The sequence below is a fragment of the Phacochoerus africanus genome, chromosome 14, assembly GCF_016906955.1.
Source record: "Phacochoerus africanus isolate WHEZ1 chromosome 14, ROS_Pafr_v1, whole genome shotgun sequence".
Classification (NCBI taxonomy): Eukaryota; Metazoa; Chordata; class Mammalia; order Artiodactyla; family Suidae; genus Phacochoerus; species Phacochoerus africanus.
Genome location: NC_062557.1, coordinates 28,165,794 through 28,188,069, shown reverse-complemented (window position 1 = coordinate 28,188,069; position 22,276 = coordinate 28,165,794). Strand labels below are relative to the sequence as shown.

Below are 22,276 nucleotides of genomic sequence, written 5' to 3'. Positions count from 1 at the left end.
TCTAGAATCAAGCATTGAGAGGTGCTAAATTCATAGTCAAGTTCAATGTGAAAAGAAGAAAACCCCAAGCAGTAAGGTTATCACCTTGCAGGGGCTGAAACAAGATGGAATAGGGAGTGAGGATTAAGTCTGGGAACCTGTGAAATGAAAAGCTTTTATGAATGGCTTTAGCTTATCATTGAGGTCATGAGCTGCAAGGAGGAATAAGAGCTCTCACTGTGTAATGTCTGGCTATATGTGTCAGATAAGGACCTAAACCAAGACCTAAACCAGAAGACTGGATGCTTGAGACTTCAAACCTAAGCCTCCTACTAAGGTTTGCTCCTATTCACCTGTTTTAGCCTCCTTATATCTCTTTTGGCCTTTGTAGCATCTTATCCCTACTAATTGCTTTCTCCAATTTCTTAGACCTGAGATTTTAACTTTTGCAGCATCTTTACATTGCAAATATTTATGGTAAGAGGACAAGTTATTTTTTAAGGTACATTGTCCAAAATATTAGTCACAGGTGATGAGATATCCTTTGAGTTTCTACCTCAGATTCTTAAATGATAATGTGGCTTATACCTCACAGAAAGTATGATAGAGGCCAGCTAAGGCAGAAATGCCTTCTGGGGAGTCTTCCTTCCCTACTCTGCAGGTGGAATTAGCCTAGTATCTTGCTATCAAAAGGAAGCAAAATGCATTGGTTTAAGCGCCATGCTGAATTGAGTGAAAAATTGTGAGAAATGGAAGAAAAGCCTTGTTTGACATGTTTTCCATTGCCTTGCAGGTCAGCGGGACCATGTACAACACTGGAAGACATGTGTCCCTGCGCCTGGACAAAGAGCACTTGGTCAATATATCAGGAGGGCCCATGACATATAGCCACCGGCTGGAGGAGATCCGGCTACACTTTGGGAGTGAGGATAGCCAAGGGTCGGAGCACCTCCTCAATGGACAAGCCTTCTCTGGGGAGGTATGTGTAGTTATTAAGGTATTATGGGTAAGTGCCAATTAATAAGATTTGATGTCTATTTATATCCAAGGTGGGATGACAGATGGAAAGATTGCTCTTGGATCTATGAAATAAGAAAGACTGTGCCTCTTTTCTGTGCAAATTGACATGGAATTTTATAATAAGCTTCCAGTGTTTTCCAGGGAAGACCACGATGAAGCTTGTTATTTCCTTCTGAGACATTGGTGCAGCTCTCACGTGACTGGTGCCCTAAGATATCACCAGAGTATTATTTCAACCTTAAACCCTCACCTTAAATGTACATCTTCATTTCCACCTATCTAGGCAATCAACCTCCTACAGGTTGCATATGATCACATAGATTCCATAATTCTCTCGTCCGGTAGAATAGGGCTTATTCACGCAAAACTATAACTTATTGTGCAATAAATGTCAGTCAACTAAATAGTCCAACTGAGTTTCTGCAGAGTGGAAAGGTCATCATATGCCACTATTTATGGTGATGTCACTGTGTGCCACCATCAATCCATCAACCCAGACAGAACTCAGGCCACAGCAGTGAGCCAAACCACAGCCTCAAATGTAGGACAAGAGCAGTTAAATGGTTATCATCTGTGTTATGACACTTGACAAGCAGGGTGTAGTTAATTTGATCTGTTTTACCTCCCTCATACTTGAGGGTATTTCTCAACTAGGGGTCAGGTGTTCTTATATGCTAAATAGCTTATAACTGGTTTCTGTTTAAAAATCCTCAATTACTGATGTCAAGAAGACTTCAAAAATATTTCATTATTGATTTGATCTTTTTAATTTTTAATCAAGGTCATGTTTAAAACTAGAATTATTTTTAATATAGTAAGGCCATATACTGAGAAACAGATCCACAAGCTTAATGAGTCCAGTATCCAGATATTAATGATTGTTCAAAATGTGTCAACTGAGAACCTACCTAAGTACTCTGCTAGTTACCAGGAATACAGAGGCAAAAAAACAAAAAACAAACAAACAAAAAAACCCTCCTACCATAGGGGAATTCAAGGAATGCTAATCAGCTCATTAAAATATAGTGCCATGCTGTAATTGGGTTGTACAAAGTGTGCAAAGGCCCTGGCCAACTCAAAGGAAGAAGAGACAATTTTTACTTGAAGTGTTCAGGATAAGCTTCCAAGAGGAGGTACCCTTTAAACTAGGCTGAGAAGAAAGGCAATGCAGAACCTGCATTTGTACCTCCTGCTTTTGTTGAAGAAAAGGGGATCCCTTTCAGGGCCCAAGAGTGGGTTCTTGTCTAACTTTTGGAAATTTATTGTCCAAGGAGACACATGTTCTGATAAAGCTAAAGATTTATTGGGAAGGGGCTCCTGGTCAGAGAGCAGAGTGAGAGAATCAGAAGAACTGCTCTGCCACATGGCTCACGGCCTCAGGTTTTATGGAAGTTGTGTCAGCTTTCACATTGTCTCTGGACAATACTCTTGCTCAGTTCATACTTAGTCTGGCTTAAGGTCCTTCTTAGTGGCATATACATCTCTCAGCCAAGACGGATCCCAGTGCCAAGGTTTTCTTCTCCCTCCTATTGGCCCCCCCAAACTCTTCCTGGTTAGTCTTTGGGGCAATACCTTGCTCCTTATTAGGGCCTCCTATTGTGAGACAACTCATGCAAGGGGCTACTATTGTGACTGGACAAGGTGGGCAGTTTCAGTCAATGGTTCTCTAACACTTCAATACACACTAATTGTGTAACCTCAGAATGGTTGCTTGACCTTCTAAGCCTGAGTTTAGACAACTCTCCAGGTTATTTTGCAAATTACATGGGATTAACATTCCCCTTTATCAGGGGCATCTATACTCCTCTCTGAGTGTGTTGTTTTGCTTCTAAACTACTTCTCCGCATGATCTCCCACATGTGTTGTGCTTATAATAATGAACTTTGTTCCTATTTTTAAAAAAAGAAAATTAAATGGTATTAAAGCTAAAAGGAACACTAGAGGTACTCAATAGTTGATAAACAACAAAAATAAAGCAGGGAATGAGGGACAGCAAAGACTCTGTGCATTGGGGAAGCTGCCCATGGATTTCATCTGTGATCTATTAGTAATGGCTGCGTGGAGGACAGAGTTGAGCAGGACTATGAACGCCTTCCTGTATCTGCAGGAAAGAATGTTATGAATGAGTAGGGATATCTGCCAAAGGGACATGGAAATGTAATAGGAAATTTCTGAAGAGTTGCAGACCCTAAAGTATAGCAGGGAACAGATGAAAGCTGGGCAACAACTCATGAATTGAGAATGACTGAGGACTGCCAATGTGAATTAGGGACTATTCAAAATTAGATAAACTCTTTGTTTTTCAAAGTTATTTTAGGATTTGTAATTATTTCCTTTGTTGACTGACTTATTTATTTGCTGTTATGTCTTTGTTTTTCTCCCTCACTGAACTATTAAATTCCAGTGCCTATCATAATATTGTCTCAGAATAAAAATGAATTAATGAATGTGTTTATTAATTAGATGAGTGAAAAAATATAGATAGCTACTAGGCCAAAATCTTTATATTGTAGAATTTCTTTAAATTGCTTGTTTCTTCAGTATGAGTAAGTGTGCTTTGTATCTTGTACATAAATTAAAATTTTGGAGTAAATGAGGGCTTCCAAAATCCTTAAAGGAAATATATAACAATTTGATCTCCATGTATTAATTTTCCTAGATCTACCCCAGACCACAGATATCAGATGCTCCACATAATCTCCATTTTTAAAGGTCTCAGGAGAGCATGATGATGAGGTTTGTGAAGTACCCCCTCAGTACTACATTACTAAGTGTTCTCAGTGAAGAAAGCAGTTAAACAGAGTTTCAAATCAAAATTAACTGGGAAACATTGTGAAAATATTTACATTTGAATCCTCCCAAAGCAGGTGAATTGGTCTCCAGAGGAGGGATCCAAGAATATGCATTTGTAAACATTTCTCCAGGAGATCACTGTGCCAATTTCATCTCAGGTTCTGCCTGAATTATCCCAGTTTTATAAACAAGGAGGACCTAATCAACAAAGTCATACTACACCAAAGTCTTAAAGGGGTCACTTGAGGTAACTGCTCCCTGGGAATGGCAAAGCTGGGGTGTTGTTGAGAATGGGATTTGGAGAACAGCTTCATAAGCAAAGTAGCCACACACATACCTGCTGCTCCAAGGCAAGACTGAGCATCAGTCTCAGCAAATCTTGCCCTGAGTAGACCACATCAGATAAACATTTCTTTCCGAGCCCCTGGGTATGACTAGTCTATAAATTAGTGCAGATTTAAATGCAAAAAAACAGAATGTTAAAAGCACCAAAACACATCACATGGAAAGAGTTGAAAAGGTGTTGGCTTTTGAGATGCAGGTATACATACCTCAAGGATAATGCAAGTTTGGTTCCAGCGCTGCAATAAAATGAATATTGCATTATAGCAAGTCACACAATTATTTGCTTTCTCAGTACATATAAAAGTTATGTTTACACTATACTGTATTCTAAAAGTGTGCTACAGCAGTATGTCTTTAAAAAAAAGTGCATACCTTAATTAAAAAATATTTTATCACTAAAAAATGCTAGGATTTGAGCCTTCAGTGAACCATAGTAGTAAGATCAAATAACTGATCACAGATCACCGTAACAAATATAATGGTAATGAAAAAGTTTAAAATATTGTGAGAATTACCAAAATATGGCAGACACAAGAGAGAAAATGCTATTAGAAAAATAGCACTAATAGACATGCTCAATGCAGAGTTGTTGCAAACTTTCCATTTATAAAAACCACAATATCTGCACAGTGCAATAAAGTGCAATAAAACTAACTATGCTCATATTTAAAAGGCTTTAGTGAACAAAAAGTATTTGACATCTTTTGTGTAGGATGAGAGGAAAACCTAGGGTCAATGGTTGGAAGTTCTAGAAAGATGGTATTCGGGTAAATGAATGTTCTAACAATGAGAGCTATCCATCTATGGAATGAATCTACCTCTGAAAATAATGAACTCCCATCACTGGAATTATTAAGCATGGAATGGAATTCAAGGACTTCATAAAAGTGACTCATCCTAATGACCAAGTGAGCTGTAGGTTTAATGCACCTTCTAAAGCTGAAATTCTACCCAATCCAATTTATTCCCTTATAGAAAATGTTTTCTGACAGGATTCTACCGAGGGCTAGCCCCGCCCCAGTTAAAGTAAATATGTCTCTTGTAGATTAACACTTTATTTTTATTTTGAACTATTTTCAGAGCCACCTTTAGTCTCTATTTTCAGCTGTCCTCTGAGAGAACCCAAGTAGACACTTCTGCAACAAAGCAGTGTTTATTTTGTTGACAATGAATAATCACATTGCCATCTGCCCCATCTATCATTGCTGATCGTGATAAGTCAATTAATGCCAGGCATTTTCCTTGGCACAGTGCAGCAGTCGTTATCCGAAGAGCTGTAGATTAATTGCAGTCTTGTCTAGTGAGGTTATTGTAATTGATGGTAATCATTTTCTTTGTTTTATAAAGCTGTATGGATGTATGACACAGTCAGCAACTGTGTTTTTATAAAAATTATTCATGTCCTACACAAGAACTCCTGGATGCCTTGTTGGGGGTTGGTGATAAATGAGCACATTCAGAGATTCAAATGTCTCATTTTTTTTAAGATGAGAAAATTAACTGTTTTTAATAAGTAAGACCTTTAGCTTGCTAATCACGTCTAAGTGGTTAGATTAATGTCCAGTATAAAGGAGGGTATTTATGAAAAGAAAAAATACATTAACCAAGCAAAAGATAATATTTGAAGAGAATCATGCCTGTAGCTTAAGTTGCATTAGTGATTCTAAATAAAAAGAATCTTTCTTATTTGGGGGAAATTGGAAATATTCATTTTAAAAACCTTCCTTAAGGGAGTTTCAGTTGTGGCTCAGTGAGTCATGAACCATACTAGTATCCTTGAGGATGTGGGTTTGATCTCTGGCCTCCCTCAGTGGGTTAAGGATCTGGCGTTGCCGTGAGCAGCAGTGTAGGTCACAGATGCAGCTTGGACCCTGCATTACTGTGGCTATGGTATAGGCCTGGCAGCTGCAGCTACAATTCCATATCTAGCCTGGGAATTTCCATATGCCACACGTGTGACCCTAAAAAGCAAAAAGCAAAACAAAAACAAAAACAAAAAACCTTCCTTAAGTTCTTTTTTCAAAGGGATAAGGGAGTACACTGAGAATTTCACCAGCCACTTCATGGGATACTTGTGGCCAAATCTTCCTGTTCAATTCATCCACTCTTCACAGGGCTATTGTGCTTCTGTGTGCAGAGCTCCGCAGCCCAGTTCCTGCCCAGGTAAGCATGCAGTCTACTGAGGCTTACATACATTTATAATGCAATGTAATATGGGGTACATTTGAGGATTTCTCTGGAAAGGGAACTATGAAATAGCCTCTCCCGATTGTATTAAGGAGAGGATGGATGAATAGCTGTGTGGCTTGACACAGTTGCTGCTCCGTATGAAGCTGGGGTAGGAAAACACCATTTCAAGTCTCAGCCTCTTGAATCTTTGATTCTGTTCAAACACACTTAAGGGAGTAAAGAGTCCATAGCTGTTGCTGTGTAGATAATATTTGTTTAATTAAAAGGGGGAATAAAAGTCCCATGTAAAATACATGTATTTTTTAGTGGCTCTGAATCAGAATAGGGAAAACAATTATCTCAGAGCAAACAACTGAGACTAAACAACAGAAAATGCAGGCCTTGTCCTCTTAAAAGAATCAATTAATTGCATCCTTGAGAGACTGGTTCCACCAAAGCAATACAAGTTTGTAGGAATAAGCAAGTAACACCAAATTGTCCTGAAGTGTGCTAGGGTATGAAAGTGCTGAGGAGCACATAACTGAGAATCGGGGCCCCCTTAGTCATTGAATGGCTCTGAGGGGAAGTGCTCCGGAAATCTAATTAGCACTTTGTGGGAGGCTGGGACTTCCTGGTAGAGACGCTCTGTTGATAAAATTGGAGATTTGGGGAGAAATGAGAATTGAGATGTTTAAAAATAACAGATACATGAGTAATACACACAGAAGAACTGCTTGAGTCTCCCCTGAATATTCCCTCCATCTCCTTCTTCTTGCATTCAGCATAGCCTACCTGATTTTGCTTTCTAAGCCCCCTTCCCTCCTCCCAGACAGTAAAGTGTTGCTGCCTCTTTTTGACTGCCAGAGGATCCTATATATTCATCAATTACAAGTGTCCGCAAACTGTAGTCTGTGGGCCAAATTCAGCTGAGGAGCTAAGGATGGTTTACATTTTTGAAGGGGAAGAGGAAGAAGAATATGCAACAGAGACCATATGTGGCCTGTAAAGGGATAAATAACCCTGGTAATTCCCTCAAAGATAGAGATTTTTTTTGCCAGTCATCTTTATTCACCATGCACCTAGCACAGTGCCTAAAATGTAGTGGGTGCTTAATTGATGTTTGTGGAATTAATCATTCAATCACTGAATCAATCACTCAATCTGCTATTGGTATCTTAGAAACTGAAACTTTGAAGCTTTTTCCCTGGAATTTTAGGTGTGTGCATTCATTGGCTATACAGGAAATATATGGCCTCATTTAAATTGAAGTATTTTAACAAAGGCTGTCCAAAGCATCAAATTCCATTTGAAACTGGAAAAAAAAATTTAGTTCACAGTAACCATTAAAACATGTTTGGGGCTTTCTCTGAGAAAGAGGTAAGCTTTGAGAAATTCAAAATGTATTCATAAGGTACTAACCTAACCCTACCCGGAATGAGGATTGAAGGAGGAATTTTATATCCATTGGAGGGACAAGACACAGACTTGAATCAATTAACTGTGCAGTAATCCAGAACTTATTGGGTTACACCCATAAGTGGCTGCAGAATCTCACTGTTAACACTCAGTCGCTCTTTATACACTTCGTGATTTACTTTCGTTCATTCATTTAGTTAGCAAATATTGACTGAGAGTTTACTGTGTGCTAAGTGAATAAAATAGGTTAAAAAAAAATCTTGCCTCTAAGGTAATTAAGTCTAGTGGGGGTAGACAAATAATAAATAATGAACAATAAATGAGTAAATTTATAAGATAAGTTAGAATATGATAAATGCTGTGGGAAAAGACATAGATGAGCAGAGTAAGGGGGTTCAGAGGATAAGGAATGGAGTTAGTGAGTTATAAGTGTAAGTAAGGTGGGCAGTGTAGGCCTCCTTGAGAGCGTGACATTTGTGAGGTTGCCATGGAGATGTCTAGAGGAAGGACATTCCAGGCAGAGTCAGCAGTCAGTTCTATGGCTTTGAAGTGGGAAGGAGCTTGAGTGTTCTAGAAAGACTAGGAAGGGCATGAGCATACACAAGAGTGATCAGGTGTGAGAAGTTAGAGGGGAAAGAGTGAGGCCAACAGGTACAGCAGACCATACACCATATCCTCTTTGCATGGACTCTGAGTGGCCTTTGGCTTTTACTTTGAATGAATTCCAAAGCACATTGATATAAATTCTCTAATTTAACCACTAAATACTAGCTCAATGAGGTTACCCTTAGTATTATCTCCTTCATGCCTGGGGGAACTAAGGCTCAAGACCACTCTGATAATAAGTGACTGAGGTTGGACTTAGTTCATATCTTCTGATTTATAACTTTGCTTACCATTGGCCAAGTTTATCCCTAAGCCCCACCTGCTCTAGGCCCTAGTCCAGTGGGGAAATTCAAAGACCTGTAGGCCACAGGCCCTCCATTTAAGGAGTCTAAAATCCAGTGGAAAATCCTGCCTTCCCAACAGACTGTTAACTCCCTACAGCTACAAAGTAGGTTGTGCTTTTTAATATCTCCCCATATGTATGATGGGTACTTGGTAAATTGAATGAGATATTAAATGAACATCATTTAAAAGACTAGATTTCAAAGCATCTAAATTATGCCCAGTATATCATGACCTAAATTCTGCTGTCATAATGGCAAACCTAATGAGGTTAATGTCAATATTAGCAGAAGTTCTAGGCATTTTATGTTAAATTATTTACAAATATAAAGTAAGTGAATTTTCAGTGTATCACTGAAACTGATAACCGGTGTGCTAGAACAAAATCATTTAGATTCATCATTTCAGCCCTGGAATTACTCCCAGGATCAGACCAGGGAGCTTGTCTTTGCCAATGTTAGAAGCCAAGCACTGGATTCCAGGAGCCAGTCCCATCCAGAGTGGGCAAACTGGCCTTTAAGAAGCAAAGCAAACAGATGTCAGAAGCCCAGATGGTGGTAGGGCAGATTATGATGATAAGAGCAAGCAGATGATGATGCTGATCTAAGGATAGGGAGTTTTCCCTTTGGACATTTTTGTAATTACTTCTGGGAAAGGACAGCACAGTCAAGTCAACAGCGTCCTGGATGGCCCATTTTAGGTGGACACTATGGGGCTGCCTAAGAGAGAAGACACTGCATTTGAAGTCAGCTTGCTGAGATCAACACGTTATCCCATTGATTCTAACCTGTATCATAACCGATCTGGTCCTGCCAGGATGGCATTATGACAGCCATCATCTTCTTTCACTTGATTTTCATCTCCCTGCTTGGTCTTCCATCGAAAGCAGAGAGGGAGGTGTTATATTACAACGACAATATCAAAGACAGGCATTAACTAAGACTTTTTCAGGGTTCAGTCTGGAACTTGTCATCATGGAGATATCACTGTTATGGCTCTACAAGTATTGAATAGGATCTTCCTTGATTTAGTAACTGATGACACTGCAGCTAGAGGATGAGTACTGCTTCTAACACTTCCATGAACTAGCAGTACATTTTTTATCCACTTCACAAGCTACAGGAATTAACTGGAAAAGAAGATGCAAAGTAAAAATGACTCTGCTGTTAATTTGACAACTGTCAGCATTCATTAAAATTTGCAGAATTTCCACCAAAGATCATATCTCCACTGTAAAATACAGACCTGCTGGGAAGAAATCTGTGCAAAACCTCCATCTAAAGTGTCAATATTAGAGGCCCTGTTGAGGTCATCTCTTCCAACTCATTTATGTACAAAGGGAAAATCAGATGCCAGAGAGAGCAAGAGGCCTGTCCAAAGTCACCAAGATTCAGCAGCAGAATTAGGACCAGAATCCAAGTTTTGTGACACTTACTTTGGGATTTAAAATTTTCCAAATAGAATTTTTAACTATATCAAATTCAAGATTCAAAAGACCCTTTTAGGTCATCTGTTTAGTTGCCCAGTAGAGCAAAGGTAGCCTGATATTCACATTTTCTAACTTAGTGAGCAGAGCCCCATCACAAAAGTATTTCTAAAACCAGGCTCAAAAAGGCAAAGCCATTGGCAGATTATATTACAAACATGAGCAAAGATGAGTGTCCAATAAAAGTATCACCAGTGTGAGAACTATTACAGTGCCTAATTGTAAGAAAAGTGGAAATTAAATTTTGGGAGACCAAAATAGAAATTGAAATGCCTTAAAGATTCTTCATTTGGTCTCAATATGAAAAAGCAATCATATTATTGCAATAAGAACCCAAGGATATAAGCCATACTTTTCTACAGTTTGAATCCCTCCTCCCACACGCTCTTCCCAATAACCATCCAGAACAGCTCAATAATATTAAATATAAGTAATCTAGATAATAATATTGCAAAATTAAATCATTAGATGTCTAGCTGCTCCGTGGATGTTCTGCTATACAATTCAAAATAAAGCTATTTAAAACCCCTTGGATTCATTTGCTCTGACATATCGATAAACTTTTGCTGAAACAAAGCTAATCATCTCAATGGTGCCAACTTAATTGCTCACCAGTTGATGAATAATAAACAGACTTGAGGATTAAAATATGAACTAATTACTGTACTCAATTCCATTTACTTGATTTCATGTTCCATTAATTCTTTGCATCATTTCTGGTGGAAGCCTTAGATTTATGGTCACCTCAAATGAATTATGCCACTGTTGCCTGTGGCATGCTCATGCTCAGAATTGGTTGGAAAGGGCAGAATTCTGGGCAGTTAATATTTAGCCAAAGAAGCCTAGGATATAGTAAGTGAAGGTAATTATCTGTTCCCAAATACCAGCCAGAGTCAGCCTCTATAAATCTATCCCCATCTCAGCAGTAAAAGGGCAACACTAGGATTGCTCTCATGATTATTCATTGGATCAGCTTGTTAGAAGCTGTCTCCAAGAGCAGTAGTTGCCTTGGCCTGGAAGAGGGCTGCAGGGAAGCAGAGACAAACATACCATGGGGAAAGGACATTGGCCTGGAGAAAGACACTAAGGCCACTGGACAGAAGGCCACATTTTGCCTTAGAAGATCTGGCTTCAAGACCCCGTTCTGTCATTTACTAGCTGTGTGATCTCAGTAAGGATAGAGTCACTTAGCCTTCCTTAATCTTTTAAGCTGTGCTTTTGGCTAATCATGCCAGTTCTATACACACTACGGAGTGATTGTGCAGTGGCAGAAAAAACACTCCCGAGATAGGGCTTTTAAAAGTGCTGTACAAAGGAGTTCCCATTGTGGTGCAAAAGGATTGGTGGCATCTCTGTAGCATCAGGACACATGTTTGTGTATCCTTCCAGGCACAGTGGGTTAAAGGATCTCATGTTGCCACAGCTGCAGTATAAACTGCAGCTGTGGCTCAGATCTTACCCCTGTCCTTGGAACTCCATATGTCAAAGGAGCAGCCAAAAAAGGAAAGAAAAAAAAAGTGTTATACAAGTCAGTTATTAGGCAGCCTAAACCTAGAGCCCATCTAGTCTCAAATTCTTGCAGACAAAACATTTAAAGATACAATGCTAATGTTATTACCACTAATAGTTCTCATTTATCGAGCATGTACTGTGTTCCAGGCATTGTGCTCAGTGCCTTATTGCATCCAATCCTTATCTGAGACCTGTGAGCTAGGATTGATTAGCACTATTTCAGCAAACAAAAGCAAAGTTGGAAGTGTCCAAGATCCTGCTTGCAGTTGTATGATTGGTATGGGGAAGAGCTAGGATTTGAACTCAGGTCTCTTACTTCACCTATGCACTGAATGACCTTAGACAAGTCAGGTCACCTCTCTGGTTTCTGCCTCTACATACTGCTTGATTATGGGTAAATCTCAAATCACAAGTGCCCTGTCTGTTACTATAAATAATCTTTTGGCCCCTTCCAGATCAGCATCAGCCTTAAGAATAGCCTGCATTTTTCTGACTACAATGAGACAGGAACCTATTTCTCCAAGTGACACAATTGCTGTGTAAAATATGACATAGAATTTGTGTGCCTTCTGAGAACCATAGCTTCATTCACTTTCCCCTCTCAGATGGACAGCAACTGGGAAGTTTCATATAGATGCACAGTTACATTTGTTTTTCACATCTTTGAAATGTAATAAGCGAGATATTGTATGTCTCTGAATTTGTTTGTGTATAAATACATCTGTTTCCTTCTTCAAAGCATGAGAAACCATAGCCCTTAGTCTCAGAAGTAGCTAGGGTGAATATACTTTCTTGCTTTGGATCTATTTGTAGTGCTGGAAATTTCTGGATTGAGCCTTGAAAATGAATCCTGAAGGAGCTATTGGGCAAAATGAGCTTAGCTAGGAGGTTTTAAATCACGTTGCCAGCCAGAAGAGGGGAAGCCTGGGGACTATTAGATTCCTGCATCAGGACTCAGTGTCCTCTCCCCTCCCCCACAAAATAGAGTTCCTGTTGGGGCTCAGTATATTAAGGACTTGATGTTGTCTCTGTGAGGATGTGGGTTCAATCCCTGGTCTCACGGAGTGGGTTAAGGATCTGGGCGTTGCTACAAGCTGTGCCACAGGTAGCCGATGCAGCTTGGATCCAATGTTGCCATGGCTGTGGCGTAGGCCAGCAGCTGCAGCTCCAATTCAACCCCTAGCCTGGGAACTTCCATATGCCACCCATACAGCGTAAAAAATGAAAAAGGAAAAAAAAAAGGACTCAGTGTCCCTATACCATTTTTTTCAAAGCAAATAATTCTCTTCTTCAGGGAAGACTGAAGTTGTTGGTGGACCCAAATGGCTGCCCTAGGACAGCTGCTATTCCCATTAGGTCCTCAATGGAAGACCTTTCCTCCCTGTTGAACCTGCCTCTCTAGGGCTGATGTGTTTCCCTGTCCTAAGGGAGGATCTGTGACCTGCTGTGTGAGCAGCAGTAAATTGCAGAGGTTAAGACTACTGCAGTTGTTCACCCCCATATTTGAATCCTGGCTCTGTCACTGTGACAGCTGTGTTTTTGGACAAGTTATTCAACCTCCTTGTATCTCAATTTCCTCGTTAATGAGATGAGACTAACAGTGGTGCTCATGCTATAGAGCGGTTTTCCCCCAGCCTTACTGATGTGCAATTTACATACAATAAAATTCAGTAATTTTAACTGTATAACTTGAGGCATTTTCATGAACATATAGTCATGTAGCCACCACCACAACCGTGATCCAGAACATTTCCAGCACCTCCAAAAATTTCCCTCATGTCCCTCAGTAATCAATCCTCCCCAACCCTACCTCCTGGCAACCACTGATCTGTTATCACTATAGTTTGCCTTTTATCAAATTTTAATTAGTGGACTGATACAATAGTGTAGATCTTTTTAGTAACTTTACCTTTTAAATTATCATGCGGTAAGGTTGATTTTTTTTGACGTAAAATTCTCTGAAGTTAGCGCATGCGTATATCTGTATGACCATCATCACAATCAGGATTCAAAACAGTTCCACTGTATAAGGCTGTTTTGAGGGTTAAGAGGATCAAGATGCATAAAGTGGTCAGAATGTATCTAGCACTTTGAGCACTCAAAAATGGTAGCTTTTATCAGCAATGATGGGCTTCTTTGCACTCTGTCTTTCACTGTCTGCATTCCATCTTCCATCCACATACAACAAGAATCCAGAGTGGCATCTGTGTGGGAGGCAAAATTCCTAAAAATTCCACCAGCCATTGTGAGTTGGCTCCAAAAACCCTTACTCTAAGAAGATGGTCTTAGGCCCTTTCTGATAGCCATTTTCTTGTCATCGTTGATAGTCCTTGAAATATTAACATATACTAGAGTGTTATAACTTCCTATATCTTTACAAAAGGCACTACCCCCGGGCTAGGGTGTTTGTCCTCCCCAGATTTGCACCTTTTTCTAATACTCACACAGCCCCTATACAGGCCAGTCAAGCCTCCACTGACACCAGCTTAGAACTGTGGGGAAAATTAATCAGATCGAGCACATACAAGAAAGTACAATGCCCCATCCTGGCCTCCTCAGAGCACCTCTCCCATCCAGATAATAACATATTCTGTACCAGCAGGTAGCACATTTTTGCATTCTCTGTGACTCTGAGGCAAAGCCTTCAGGTATCTTTAGACAGGATGATCACAAACCCTGGTTTGGCTGGACGGTCAAGTTGACTAGTTGGTCCCAGTGTCATCATAATAGCACCTCCTTTTACTCTCAAAAGTGCTCCAGTTTGCACTGTGCATCGATCACATGGTCACCCTCTGTCCAGATGACCTTAGCTAGGCAAGCCACTTAATCTCTCTGAATCTCCTTTCTTTCATCCAGAAAATGAAAGGATTAGAGGTGCTCAGTCAGGGCCCTTCTAGCACCAAGAGGTCCGTGGAAGGAAAATCTTACTGAATAATTTTATCATCACATATAAACATTGATTGAGGGGGTCACTGTGAAGTCTGGAGAGTCGTAAACATTGATCTATAATAAAATCTTTATGTTTTATTTGAGAGGTTCTCCCAAAGATTAAGTATACACTTTATAAATAGCCATCATCCACATTCTTTAAGGTGAATCTTGGGAAATTGTCATCTGATATGACACCAAAATTAAAGCTCAGATTGTTCTGCTCACTTGGATATGTCATCTTCAGTTGTTATGAAGCGTGAAATATTGAACTTCCTACTTGTGTTCCTGCCACCTCCAGGCTACTAGCACAGATGCACACATGACACACACACACACACATGCGCACACACACACACACACACACACCAGTCATTCAGCTGCTCCCAGCTTAAATGTTCCTGGGTTTAATAAGATATTTTGCTAGAAACTGGGAGTTCCTCTTGAACCATCAGCTTTGTATATTTTAATTACAATTTAAGTGATGTCTCTACACTGAGCACGCCTGGGAAGAAACCCCAGGAATTGTTATCATCATCCACTTAGGCTTTGTTTCCGTTCTGGTCTTTAGAGAACCAGAACAGCAAGAAGATTCTGTCACCTTAAACTCCTCTGTAAATCCCTATTGGTGTCAGCATTTAGCCTCCTTTGCCATCAAATAAAAGGGAGAGTGTTTATGCTCCAGAAAGTAGTTTCAGGCTTTCCTTTTAAAACCTCAGGGACATCCAAACACTTCATCCCACCAAGCTCCACTGCTGCTTCTGCAGTATTCATTTAGCTTGATTTACCTTGTTTTAATTTTCTTAGGGGTTTCTTTACTAGCTGGAGGGTGATTTTTCCCCTTAATTAAAGAATAAGTTGGTTCCAAAGCACATAGAACAAAACAAGCCCCTTTCATACTCTGTATTGCTTGTCACTCTCTCTTGCTGTTCTCTCTCCTTGGAGTACTTTTCAGCTTTCACTGAACCTGCTTCCTCCAACTAGAAATGAGGTAGTGTGACAGCAAAGCAAGGCTTGCTTTTCAATGGAATCAACTCTCCCTTAGTTTCAATCCATTTAATTTCCTGGAGCATATGACAATCTGGGGGATGATCAGGTAGGGCTATTTCTATCACTTAGATTTTAAAAAAAGATGTATTCAGAGGGTATAATTCAACAAAAACTCATGGAGCCAAGAAAAGAACTGTTCCAGTCGAAGGCTGCACAGATGAACAAACCTGGCCACTGTCCACACAGAGTTGAAATTCCCAAGGGCATCTTAGATGTGATGCCTGGGGGTGCAAATAACAGAAACTCACTCATGCTAGGTTAAAGTATGAGGGGGATTTACTAGAAGGTTTCTGGGATATGTCATAGGACCCAAGGCCCACCGACTCAGCAAAGAGATTGGAATCGAGGAGTGATACAGGACCATGGCCCCAGCAACTACTCCGTTTCTTATCTCTGCATGGCTGCTTTATTTTTATTCTCTCCATAAGCTGTCCTTTTTCCAATTCTCTATGCACATGGAAGGCATAAGTAGCCCCCCTCCCCAAACTCTTAATTTTATGTCCCTTTAGATCAAGACTATTCTGGACTGCCTGGCTGCCTGGTTCTTTATCCCAATTCCAAATTCTCCAAAGAAGAGAGTTGATTTTTCCCAACCTAGACCTGAAGTTCTTTCTGACCCGATCAACTATGGGGGGAGTGGTGAGGTCATGTAGATAACAAGTCTTGGGCAACCTATCCCTGTGATGGGAAGAGCAGTTATATGAATACAGCAGGCACTGTATGTAGGTAGACATCTCCCAAAATGTCTACTATGGTGGTGAACATGGTTTTTTCCTGTTTAGCCCAACAAAATCCACATGTAATGTGCTATGGATACATTTGACTAAAATCTGGAGGTTGGAGAAGGCTTTCTGGCACAAGCAGGATCTTGAAAGAATATAATAAAAGTGGTAAACATAGGAGCAAGCATCCCAGACAATTGAGAATATCATTTATCAACGGAAAGAATAACCAGAATGTTCACTCAATGAATTTTGCATCTTGTGATTGAGAGTCACAACAACGTGGATCACAGGGACAGCAGAAGCGCATCACAACCATGTCACTTGACTTCCTGGCTCTAACATTGTTCTCCCTCTCCTTCCTGTCAATGCAGGAACCACAGGGTAGGCTCAAATAAGTTGCCTAGAGTTCAGTGCCAAGCAAACACACATTTGAAGCTCTGCCTCTTATTGTGTGCCCATTAACAAGTTGTGTAAGCTCTTCCTAAATGAGAAAAAATGGTAACAATGTCAACCTGAGAGGTTTATTGTTTTTTGTAAACAAGAAAGTGCAATGTAAAGAACCTTAGTGTTGTGTCTGGCATAGAGTGGACCTCAAGAATGTTTGTTTTCAGCCCCTTTCCCCTCCATCTGTTTTCTTCTCCTGTCTTGGCCTCATGAGCAGTGTTGAATTTTAAAAATGCAGAATTGGGGTTGGACATGTGGCTAAATTGGAACAAAATAGTTGAAATAAGACACTCCCCACAAAGAAACAATACTGACATAATCAATGGGCCTTGCGACATTTTCTTACTTCTTGTCTCACTGTCAGTTGTCAGAACTCAGAGCAGAAAGAGAAAGAATTATTTATATTGTTCAAAATTGCTTATTGTCTAGGCACCATTTTCACTTTCTCAGTATTAAGCCTTTGGCATGAGCCATACTGTATGGGCAAACCTCCTCGTTCCCTGCTGCCCACTTCAGTCAGGGGCACAGATGACTAGCCTGTTATCTAGTATCTATCCCTTCTAAGACACTGCAACAACCCAAGAACTTATTCTGTCCCTTGCCTTGCTTTCCAAAAATTGTTTGCATATCAAAGTCCAGGATATCCTCATTGGGAGTTTTCTCATTACTATTGTTCTGAAAAATGCCAACCATTTAGAAACACAGCTTCGTTGGGCAGAGGTTATTTGATCAGCATTGCAGGTTATCTTATGCAATTTTGGTGCTCTTTTTTTGGTGTGAGTGAATCAGTGAATTTATTTTTAATCCTATTTTCATTTTGGCTTAGTATAATGTAAAATATTGCTCTTTACATATAATCTTAGTTGTAGTTTTAAAAAAAGTTATTGAAGTATTTTTATTTGCAACATTGTATTAGTTTCAGGTGTGCACCATAGTGATCCAGTATTTTATGAAAAGATAAGTTCAGTTGTAGTGGACCTTTATACTGAAGATGCATTTTTTTCATATTGGTATGTATTTAATTTCTCTTTCAAAAAGAAAAAGAAAGTATGCTTGCATAAGAGCTAGGGATCAGGGTTAAATTTGCAAAACCAATTACTCATTTAGCTGTAGTATGATTCGCTTCACTGCAAATACACATTAATCCCTTTAACCTTGCTTAAATCCCTGTTGATTTTAAGGGAAGATTTATAAAACATTTATACCAGGAAATAATGGCTGACAAATTCAGAGAGAGAATCTGACTCAGGAGCGTATATTCTTGCATTATAAGGCTTGACAAATTCTGACCAGTGTGTCTAATAACTTCATCAAGGAAACAGAAGAATGACTAATCCAAATTAATGAATAATCCAAAAACTCTGTGTAATGAATTATATTTATTCCTCATAGGCGCATATTTGAGTTTCTGCTGTGTGAATTATTTTGCCAGATTCTATGTTCAGCTATGAATAATGCACAATCCATGTCCTCAGGGTGCTTCCATCCTAGTAAGGAGACATTTTCAGTCCTTATTTGTGAGTTCTCTGCTTGGAAAAGGCACAGCTCACAGTGGGAATACAGAGGAAAGCTCTCTGCATAAAAGCCACTGACATGGGGTTATGAGCACATCCAGATTGCTGGAACTTGACTCTTGGCTCCACTGCTACTACTAGCCTTGGGGGGGGGGTTATTTATTAATATCTGCCTTAGTCTCCTTATCTATAAAATGATAATAATAATAGTACTAACTTATGCCTTACTGATTTCTCTTCCATCCTGATTCATTGGCCATTTGGGAAAGATGTCTCTTCAAGACTTATTTCCCCTTATCTGATCATGTGAGTTGACTTGCCTTTTGTATTTTCTGAAAATAAATGTTACCTCAATATCTGCATCATTAGAGAAAACAGATTTGTGAGGTTTTGCAGAAAGGAAATGGTGCAGTACAGCACATGCCAGTTCTAAGTCTGCTTTCCTGGTCTTTCCTGTCATCCTCTCTCTATCATCACGGCATAGCTGCTAACAGTCCAGCTTTGTCTATCCTACTAGAAAGCTTCCAGTGATGGCTGCAGGTTTGGGTATTTATTGAGTGGGCAAGAGGGGCCAAAAGGTGCCTGTAAAGGAAGCTTTAGAAATCCTGGATAATATCTCCTTTAGAATTTCTGGGAACTTCCACTCAAAATGTCATTTTCTCCTCAAAATACCTTTTTCATGCATAGACTTCTGGGGGACATGATGCAGATGCCCCTTCAGTCAGCACCACATGAGGACATAACAACAAAATTCACTATTGCCTGAACCATAGGCAGTGTATAAGCAAGAAAAGAGAGTAGATTGCTTGTAAACCTAGCAATGATAACTGTCGAAAAGAGCAGCGATAAGGAGGTGGAAATTAAACAGTCACAGTTGTCTATTGGCTTGTCACACAGTGCAATTAGCTAAAGAAAGTGCATACTATTGTATGCAAGGAACTTTCTGCAAGCCTGGTCCTGTTGTCCCATACGACAGGGACACCTACTCACTCACTGGGTTGTGTATGTGTGTGTGTGTGTGTGTGTGTTGCAAGTTAAAGGTACAGAAAAAGAGCCAGTGAGGCAGCTTGGAGGCACCAGCAGTGAGGGCATGCTGCTATTTCTGATGAGAAGGTCAAGGTAGGCATCACTGAAAAGATGACATTTGAGCCAAGCCTTAAAGGAAGTGAGGGTGCTGGCCATGAGGGTAGGTGGGGAGAAGAGAATTTCCCCAGAGGGAATAGTTAGTGTCAAAGCCTGGATATGGAGCATGCTTTGTGCCTTTGAGGAACATCAAGGTAGTCAGTGGGACAGAATAGAAGGGGCATGAGGTCAGAGAGTCAGGCATGGGGAGGGCAGGAGTGGAGGGTTTTTGTGGACGGACTGGTAGGAGGACTTGGACTTTCCCTCTGGATGGTGAGAGTCAGTGGAAGGATAGGACATATATGATGATGCCAGACTTGTTCCTGCCTTGGAAGCTATTCCCTCTCCCTAGAAGGCCCTTCCCCGGCCTCTTCACATCTGACTCCTTGTTATTCAGATCTCAATGGCAGTTGCCCAGTCACTCACAGTCACATCACCTCATTTTAATTCTCAGATCATTTATGAGTCCTGTTGATCGCTCCCCTTGCCCCTGCTGTGCCTGCGGCATGTGAAATTCCCACGCCCAGGAATGCGAACTCATCCCCTAGCAGTGACAGTGTCAGATTCTTAATTGCCAGGCCACCAGGGAACTCAATTCCTAATAGTTCTTATTTATCCATTTACTTTTCTATCATTCTTCATTAAAAAGCAAACTCTACCAAAATGCTCCTTCTCTTAGGTATAGGCAGGACTTAGTGACTTGCTTCCAAAGAATGGAGAATGGAAAGGGGAAAACAGCCACTTAAGAGAGGAGAAATTCAGACCAAGTTATCGAAGTAACATCAGCAGGGAAGTCATGTAGGTGTCAGGTACCCCTGAGATGTGACAAGGACCACGAGGGGAATTTATCTTTGTGACTGATACACACACAAAACCCACAATCCCATTATAATCATGAAAGAACATCAGACAAATCCACACTGAGCAATGTTGTACAAAACACCACAAAAACAAGGAAAGACTAAGAACTATGACAGATTAGAGAGGACTGAGGAGAGCTGAAAGCTAAATTAATATGGGATCCTGCACTGGTCCTGGAACAGAAAAAAACTCAGTAGCAGAAAACATGGTAGAATCTGAATACAGCCTTTAATTTTATTAGTAGTGTTATGCCAATGTTAAAGTCTTAATTTTAATAAAAGTACTAGTCCATTGCGTCTCAGTGGAAATGAATCTGACTACCATCTATGAGGATACAGGTTCAATCCCTGGCCTTGCTCAGTGGGTTAAGGATCTGGCGTTGCCATGAGCTGCGGTGTAGGTCACAGACAAGGCTTGGATCCCATGTTACTGTGGCCTCCAATTCATCGCTTAGCCTGGGAATCTCCATATGCTGCGGACGCAGCCCTTAAAAAAGAAAAAGAAAAGAAAAAGAAAAGTGCTAGTCATTTAACATTAAGGGAAGACAGATGAAAGGTATGTGCAATCTCCAAGAACTATCTTTAGTTCTGAAAATATAAAATTATTTCTAAATAAAAAAAGTTAAGGAATTTCTACAATTTCAGGGACAGTGTCTTCTTTTTCACTGCCTTGGCAGTTTAGGATGTTAATGTTTAGGATGGTAACAGGAGCTTAATAAATATTCAATAAATAAATAGGATAGACACTCAGTCGAATCGATAGTAAAAAAATAAATGAAGAAATTACAGTGTTTTGCCAAGTGTAAAGTGTTTTGCAGCTAGTTCTTTATAAATATAAGGAACTCTGTATAGCAGAAGTTGACATAACACTGTAAATTAACTATACTCTAATAAAAATAAATAAATAATCTATTTACCATTAATAAAAATCACTTAAAATAAAAATATAGAAAGGAATATCATTAGTATTTCAATTTGATGTTTAAAATGAGGGAAAGTCTCCCTATCTCCTGGGGCAAAGGTGCTAATGTGACAGCTTAGTCCAGAATCACTACAGGCCACTCTAGGTAATCAAGCCATTGCTGGGCATCACAGACCTGCAGCCAACTCTGTTCATAGGTATTCTCCGACTCAAAGGCTCTAAGACAAGGAAACTTCATTTAGGATTTTTTTTTTTAAATCACCGTCTTGGTGACTTCTTATTAATCAGGATTTATTAAGAATGTATGGTATACCCCTCCTACTCCACAGCTGATTATTACTCTGAAAACATTTGTAGACCTATAAGTGAAAGAGGGAGATTATGTCCTCTTCCCTCCTCTTTCAATCCTTAAATGCTAGCTGTTTTACAAAAGATGTCCCTGGACACCTCTGGGGGAAGATAGTCCATTAAAGAAGAGTTTCCGCTTCTGGCAGTGCAAGCCCCCCTCCCCCATGCTAGTGTAGGGACATCAGGAAGAAGGGTGCAGGGATTTAGAAAACATCTGAAGAGTGGGCAACATTGAAACAAGGGTGCAGTTGACACGCACCATGATGTCTATCCATCCATCAATTCATCCAGCTATTCAGTAACTAGGGAAGCAGATGACATAACAGACAGACCACTAACTCAGAATGGCTTCATAAATGTAGGTAATTCATTTCATTCTTCTGGGCTTCTCATCTGTCAAAGGAAGGCAGATCTGTGGAAAATCCTGAAAGTCCTTCCCAGCTCATTCAACGTTCTTATTAAATATTTTTAAGTACTCTGTGCTATGCTCGTCATTTAGGGCAGCAGAATACATATAGGATATCCTCCATGCTTTCAGGAAAAAATATAGACATATATTGGAAAATTGAGTAACAATACAAGGCATTAGATGAATAAGTGTAGACAAATAATTCTATAGAATTATTTTAAAAGGAGGCAGATAGTTTTCTAGGGTGATCTAAAGTCATCTTCTTACATAAAGTGAGACTTATAGT

At 39.9% G+C, this 22,276-nt stretch overlaps 1 protein-coding gene across 1 annotated transcript in view; it reads left to right on the top strand.

The window, feature by feature from the left end:
* Positions 1 to 22,276, top strand: part of CA10 (carbonic anhydrase 10) — a 129,347-nt gene that overhangs the window by 15,104 nt on the left and 91,967 nt on the right. The window contains exon 2 of the mRNA XM_047756797.1: positions 773 to 958. Within this exon, the coding sequence (XP_047612753.1) occupies positions 773 to 958 (186 nt within the window). The remainder of the gene's footprint in view (positions 1 to 772; positions 959 to 22,276) is intronic.